The sequence below is a fragment of the Miscanthus floridulus genome, chromosome 3 (assembly GCF_019320115.1).
Source record: "Miscanthus floridulus cultivar M001 chromosome 3, ASM1932011v1, whole genome shotgun sequence".
NCBI classification, from domain to species: domain Eukaryota; kingdom Viridiplantae; phylum Streptophyta; class Magnoliopsida; order Poales; family Poaceae; genus Miscanthus; species Miscanthus floridulus.
Window position 1 is genome coordinate 126,217,121 of NC_089582.1, and position 7,898 is coordinate 126,225,018.

At 48.2% G+C, this 7,898-nt stretch overlaps 1 protein-coding gene across 1 annotated transcript; it reads left to right on the forward strand.

The window, feature by feature from the left end:
* The first annotated feature begins 4,601 nt into the window (after positions 1–4,601).
* On the forward strand, positions 4,602–7,487 carry LOC136546820 (G-type lectin S-receptor-like serine/threonine-protein kinase At2g19130). The gene has a single exon (XM_066538794.1). The coding sequence runs from the start codon at positions 4,754–4,756 to the stop codon at positions 7,190–7,192; it is 2,439 nt and encodes an 812-aa protein (XP_066394891.1). The 5' UTR covers positions 4,602–4,753; the 3' UTR covers positions 7,193–7,487.
* Positions 7,488–7,898: the final 411 nt, after the last annotated feature.

Here is a 7,898-nt window from a genome sequence, read left to right on the forward strand (position 1 = left end):
ACTAATGTGAGATAGAACAATTAAAAATTGAGAAGCAAACCTGTACCATGGAAGGAGCCCTAAGGCTTTGTCAAAGATGCCCAAGCATAAAATAGACAGGTTCAGGTCTCATTGTCAAAGATACTGCCACCTGTTCTTTTTTACAATCACATTAGGTTGTCCTAAGTAAAACATTACTATCTTTAACCATCTATTTCAAAAAATTCTTATAGTTTTACAACCTATGAATTATATAATATGAAAGCATTTTCATGGTGAATCTAAAAACATAAATCTTATGTCATGATCCTATATAATTTGTTTGAAATTGATGGTCAAAGATATAAATGTTTGACTTAATTAGGCCAAATCTAATACGACATGTAAATTAAAATGGAGGGGGTAGGAAGAGTAGATCCAGATTCAAGCATTCAACAATTCCTTGCAAATGAATGTAACATGTAAGATCGATCTTGAAGTAGTTGAGGGAAAATAATCCTAATGAAAGGACCGAATGGTAAAAAAGGGACTGAATTCAGCTCTAAACTTTAATGCATAACAACCTTAGCCTAAAACTAAAAAGATGACACTAAGAAGTCTTTAGTTAGTGCTATCATACTAAACATTCTTAATGAGGTTCACGCTAAGAGTAAGGTTGTTAGATGCAAAAAGTAAACCTATCACTAAGCAGTAAGCGCATACTAACATGCAGTCTTGGTTGTCACATAATTGAACTTGCACTCAACAGGCAAAGCCAAGACAAAAAAAAGTAATGCAATAAGTAAAAAGAGGTAAAGAGACAACTATTTTTTCCATAGTATCGAATTGTTGTCACTTAGTCTTGTGTTAATCAATCACTGAAACTAAAATTAGGGCATTGATGTCTTTAGAGGGTGTTGAGCATTGTGTGTGCCACTCTCAATCTCCATGTCCTCGGTGATAAACCCAACGAGATGGGACAACAGGCAGAACAGTGGGAGGTTGGACCTTGTAGACCGGGTAGGAGGTACGACAAAGTGGGACTATGATGCAAGCATATATGGTTGCACTGTCTCCATCTTAAGCATCGCCTCCATGACAAAAACATATTGCAGCATGTACATGCTCAGCATGTGCTATCTGCACCGTCCAAAACTGCTTCGAGATTCGTGTTGTGCACTCTACCCAACGTGAAACACACTCTACCAAATGTGAAACACTGTTGTTTTGGATGGTTGACAAAGGTGAGCACCGAGCTGATAGGTCTTGTTGGTCAGTGCACACGCCCTGGTCAGGGTGGTTGACTTCAGGCCATCTGCTCCCTGATCTTTGGCCTGTTTGGAGACCTCTAACTCTAAAAAACTCAGAATTAGAGCTGGAATATGTTGAGGGTATCTAGGTGATTCATTTGTCCTATACTTTGGATTGGATACAAATATTTAAATCACCCTAGTTTAATCTCTAGAACAGAGACCTAACTTGGATCTTAGAGATGGAGTTATCCTGAACAAGCCATGTCTCTCTCTCTCCCTCCCTTACCTTTCTACTTGGTCGCACCAGATCCATCGGTACTGTAGCGGTGGAGGTTAGATCTAGCAATATGTAGAGGCGATGGATGAGTTCAAACGAGCTTGAGTAACATAGCAAGGTGCGCAATGAGGAGGATGAGAAAGAGGTGCAGAAGGGCTAGAGGTAGCAGTGCCTGTATAGAGGGGCAAACGGGCTGCCTGACATGACATGACACAGGCCTGCTAAGGCACGACCCATTAGATGTCGGGCCGGCCCAACTAGTATTCACATAACATAAATCAAATAGAAAATCTTTTTTTCATAGTTCACACACACACAAAGAGAAAAATCAAATAAAATTGTTCAAAAATTGAAACCAATTCTTCACAGTTCACACGACTGCACGTTCGAGTGTGACCAGGGAGGGTCGCATCGCCGCCCGCGCGAGGTCATGAGGGTGAGAGCAGAGTAGGTGTGTGTGTGTGTGTGTGTGTGTGTGTGTGTGTGTGTGTGTGTGTGTGTGTGTGTGTGTGAGAGAGAGAGAGAGAGAGAGAGAGAGAGAGAGAGAGAGAGAGAGAGAGAGTAGTGGCTGCGGCACATGAGTTGTGCTAGGGTTTGAGAGTAATTACGGCTTATATACTGTTGGAGCGGGTCGTGTCGGGGCAACCCCCTAATAGTCTGTTCCGAGCTGACACACTGTGCCAAGGAAGCGGCCATCGGCCGTGCCATGCCTGGCCCGGGTCAAAACGGCGGGCCATGGGTCTTGGGCCATATGGCTATTTATAACGGGTGAGAAGAGCAAGAGATAAAAACAAGGGTATCACTATTTTAAGTATCCACATTCAACTATCCATGCACCTACTAGTTAGGATCCAAACACCCCAACTAGTAGTTAGCTAAGCTAAAGTTTAGTTTAGCTAGAAGGGGTCCAAAGATAGATTCATTTATAGTTGATAGTTTGTTTAAGTGTCATAATAAACAGAGATGTCGAGCTTGATTGCTGGAAGCAGTTTACAAGTGGAGTCTATCTCAGACCCAACCGAGAAAAAGGCCAAAGCCAAGGGAAGTGGGACCTTTTGATTTTGCTGTTACACTTCCAACGTTTTTACTGGTTTGTCCCAGACTCCCACTGCTTCATTTACGCTCTGTATTTCTCAACTTGCAACTCCCATAGGCCATAGCTTTCAAAATTCCAACAGCTTGGTCAATGCCTATCTCCATAACAAAGAAACAATGATGATGACAACGTGCGTTTTGAATGCTATTACCAGTTTGCTTTTGATCCTAGGCCCCAAATTGACACGGCATGTGAACTGGTGGTGCCGAACTGCCCAACAGGTTTTCCTAAAGTAAAAAAAAAAAAAAGGTCTGTCTAGCCAACAATTGGTTGATTTAACCCTTTCAATCAACTGAATTTTTTCTATGCACTTACACTATCTTATAGCTATATTTACACCGATTTATTACTATATTTATAATGGTTTCTTCCGTGTAATTTGTTGGACAGAGTGATGTAATTTGATAATAGCATAAATATATGCCAAATTTTTCAAAAAAAATACAAATTATTTTCTATGAATTCTAGACACCAAAGAAATATATGTCAAATTGTTCACAAATTCTTCACAAAAATTCAAAAAAATATACAAAATCCACACAAAACTGCTGCAACCGGAAGGGGCAGCGCCGGGGATGCCCGTGCACATGCGTCCCCAGGCAAAACAAAACGGCGCCCACCTCTCACGCAGAAAGAAACGGAGGGAGCAGCGCCTCTGCTCCACTCTTGGTCAACCGGCGCGGGCCTCCATGAGCAGTCCCTCTCTCCTTTGCTCATGTACACGCTGCACTACTCGGTGGTGGACACGTAGCCTGGGCGAGCAGGCCGCTTATGTGGCCCCCTCGAGAGAAGCCGTGGGGAACGGCGGGGGCGACCACGAGGCCGAAGTTATCCGGTTGGTTTTCTATCGACGGCTGAGAGAGGACGGGCGAGGAGGATCGAACGTCATCCGATAAAAAAAAACGATTGAGAGATATCCCTAAATCAACCGGTTTCGAAACCAAACCACTGCACTGCAAGCGCAACAGGTTTCGAAACCAAACCACTGCACTGCATCTGTCCCCTCCGGTCCTCCCGCTGCGTCGGAACACCACGTCCCGGCAAATAATAGCGGCGTTTATCTCAGAGGACGACCTCCAAGTACGCAAGGTGCGTCGGTGATCCAGCAGTCGGTATCCTGGGGCCTGGTGCCCTCGTCTGTGACAATCTCACTGCAGCGACGGCTGCTGGGTCAACAAGAGCTGTCGGCAGTTCTGATTTCTGGAGGCGGTGGAGCCATGCCAGCTCGGGTTGACATCGCCAGTGAATCTGATCATCTTGTATGGAGTTATGGCGGTGTTCGGTTGGACTGAATTTTTTACTGCTGTTCACGCTGGTATGTCATGAGAAAAAAATACTGCTTCGGTTGGAAAAAGAAGCCAACCAGCCAGCCGAAACCAACCAGCCGAACACCGGCGCAAGATATGTCCTTATTAGTTGGGATCAAACACCTCGTTAGCTAAGCTAAAGTTTAGCTAGAAGGGATCAAAGATAGACTTATTTATACATGATAGTTTAGCTGTCAGAATAAACAGAGATATCGAGCTTGATCGATTGCTAGAAGCAGTTTGCAAGTGGAGTCTATCTCAGACCCAACCGAGAAAAAGGCCAAAGCCAAGGGAAGTGGGACCTTTTGATTTTGCTGTTACACTTCCAACGTTTTAACTGCTTTGTCCCAGACTCCCACTGCCTCCTTTGGGCTCTGTATTTCTCAACTTGCAACTCGCCAACTCCCATAGGACAGCTTTCCAAATTCCAACAGCTTTGGTCAATGCCTATCTCCATAACAAAGAAACAAAGATGATCACAACGTGCGTTCTGAACGCTATTAGCACTTTGCTTTTGATCGTAGACCCCAAATTGACACGGCATGTGAACTGGTGGTGCCCAACCGCCGAACCGGTTTCGAAACCAAACCGACTGCATGTCTCCTCTCGCGGCTTCCCGCTGCGTCGGAACACCACGTCCCGGCAAATAATAGCGGCGTTTATCTCAGAGGACAGCTCCAACTACGCAAGGTCCGTCGGTGATACAGCAGTCTGTATCCTGGGGCCTGGTGCCCTCGTCTGTGACAATCTCACTGAAGCGACGGCTTCTGGGTCAACAAGAGCTGTCGGCAGTTCTGATTTCTGGAGGCGGTGGAGCCATCCCATCTCGGGTTGACATCGCCAGTGAATCTGATCATCTTGTATGGAGTTATGGTCTTATGGACTCGTGCACTTTCTCTTCTTCCATGCTAGTCCGTCAATGGAGGCAGTGAAGCGCGTCTGCTCGCTGTCCCGGCCACCGCTGGCCACCTTCTTCTTCCTCGCCGTGGCTGCCTTCGCGGCCAGAGACACCATCCTCCCCGGCGAGGGCATCTATGGGAACGAGACGCTGGTGTCCCGGAACGGCGTGTTCGAGCTGGGGTTCTTCTCGCCGGGGACGGATTTATACCACTTCCTGGGCGTCCGGATCAGGAACATGCCGAGGAACGCGGGCACCCCGAAGTTCTGGTTCGGCCACCGGGTCTACATCTCCGACCTTTCCAGCGCGGCGCTGCAGCTCTTCGGCGACCGCCTGTACATCACGGAGGCCGGGGCCTACCTCTGGTGGTCAAGCGCGGCGGGCGACGACAGCGACGGCGACGGCCCCGCGCCGGCACCCGCATCCGCCGTCGCGGTCCTCCTCGACAGCGGCAACCTCGTGGTGAGGGACCAGGCCAACTCGTCGCGGGTCCTGTGGCAGAGCTTCGACTACCCCGGCGACGCGCTGCTCCCCGGCGCGAGGCTCGGGCTCGACGGGGACACCAGGAACAACGTCTCGCTGACGTACACCAACACGAACTGGTTCAGCGCCTCAGCGTCAGCGTCGACCAGCAGCCTCAGCGTCGACCAGCGCAGGAGGAACGGGTTCGTGCTCGCCACCGACGGTTGGGACGTCCTCCGGGGAACCTTCCCGGAGTGGATGGTGTCTTCTCAAGATAACGGCAGTTCACTGTTGCTGCTCAAAAATCGTCCGGTCGCAGGCATGGCGGAGCACTTGCAGCTCCATCTGGGGCAAGTGAGCCTACGGAGCTGGTCGAGTTCTGCTGGCTGCTGGGTGGCCCGCTGGACCTTCCCATCCGACTGCAAATCCAGCGCCTTCTTCTGCGGCCGTTTCGGCGCCTGCACGAGCAACGGCACGTGTGGCTGCGTCCACGGATTCGAGCCTTCGAAACCATCAGAGTGGCAGCGTGGATACTTTGTGGACGGATGCTCGAGGTCTCTTCCACTGAGGTGCACGGCAGATGATGGCCTGACGGTGGAACACGATGACTCGTTTGTGCTGCTAGACAACCTGCGAGGGCACCCTTGCAACTCGCAGAACGACACGGCAGAGGGTGACGAAGGCTGCAGACAAGCCTGTCTGAGCAAATGCTACTGCGTCGCATACGCGTATGACGACGACTCTGGATGCAAGCTATGGTACAACTACCTGTACAACGTGAGTTTCGCTGCTACACCTCCGTACAGCAAGGTTTATATTCGTTTGGGTTCGAAGCTCATGGTTCAAAAACGTCCGAAAACGATCAGAATTGTATCCATGGTTGTCGGATTGGCAGCAACAGCCTGTGTGATATTGATACTAGCGCTTCTGTGGAGATACAGGAACAGGAGAGCTTTGTTTGCTACCTGCAGAAATTTCCAAGAGGTGGAAGGCTCTCTTGCTGTCTACACATATGCACAGGTCAGGAGAGCTACAAGGAATTTCTCCGACAAGCTCGGCGAGGGAGGTTTCGGCTGTGTTTTCAGGGGAACGATGCCGGGACCAACCGTCGTCGCCGTGAAGCGTCTCAAAGGGCTCGGGCAAGCAGCCAAGCAGTTCAGAGCAGAAGTGCAGACGCTCGGAGTGATTCGGCACACTAACGTCGTCCCTCTCTTGGGATTCTGCGTCAAAGGGAACACGAGGCTGCTTGTGTACCAGTACATGGACAATGGCTCCTTGGCTGCACACCTCTTCTTGGAAAACAATCCCTGTCTACTGAACTGGGATCTTCGTTACCGGATTGCGCATGGCATCGCCAAGGGCCTAGCCTATCTTCACGAAGAATGCGAAGACTGCATCATACACTGCGATATCAAGCCAGAAAACATACTTCTCGACGCGGAATTCCGCGTGAAGATCGCGGACTTCGGCATGGCAAAGCTTCTTGGCCGGGAGTTCAGCTCTGCACTGACCACGATCCGAGGAACCATGGGCTATCTTGCGCCGGAGTGGGTGTCCGGACAGCCTATCACCAAAAAGGCAGATGTCTATAGCTTTGGCATCGTGCTTCTGGAGATAATCTCTGGGAGAAGGACTACCAAGAGACTGAAATTTGGGAGTCATCGGTATTTCCCTCTTTATGCTGCTGCCCAGTTGAGTGAAGGAAACGTGCTGTGCTTGCTGGATCGTAGGCTGGAAGGAAATGCCAACGTCGAGGAGCTTGATGTCATCTGTAGAGTTGCCTGTTGGTGCATCCAGGACGAGGAGAACGACAGGCCATCGATGGCCCAAGTTGTTCGTATGCTGGAAGGTGTTTTAGACACTGAAATTCCTCCAGTTCCGTCTTCCTTCATGAACCTTATTGAGGGCGACAACAGCAGTACATGTTCGGAAGAAGGCTAGTATTTTCTTCACTACTTTTGGAACGATTGATTTGGAACAGATAAGGTCCGTGTTTAGGCGCTGATTTTTCCTGTTGTATACATGACCATGCGTGGAAAATTTCAGTTATTTTTCTTGGTTTACTAGTAGACATTGATATCTTAATCTGTTCAGACCATTATCAACAAGGATGAAGGGATTGCAGTATGTACTAGTCCACTAACCTATACTCCTTACAAAGGGACATAATTATTAGGAGTTCATGATTATGAAATCAAACATTTTTAAACAATGTCTATCTATCTATTCTATCACACTGTAAAAGAGCGAAGAAATTAAGAATAATCTAATGGTACACATTAATCTTACAGGAATCTTACGTGTTTCTGCCGTCCCAGTTTCCCTTTCTACGCACCGTTTTTTTTAGCGAACAAACCCCATGGCTCATATGTATTTTCATTAAGAGGGAGAACACAGGTGTTTCTTTATCCGCATGGATTATCTCCCGAGTTTCTCTTTGCACACGCTGGTGTTTCTTCGTCCGCATGAGGCCTTGTTTGGATGCAGTCGGATTCGTATCAATCCACATGTGTTGAGGTGGATTAGAGTAGAATTTAGCACCTCAACACATGTGGATTGAGACGAATCCGAGAACATTCAAACAAGCCTGAGAATATGAGATCCACTCGGCGATCTCCTTCCTTTTCACTCTCGTTGGCAATCCAAT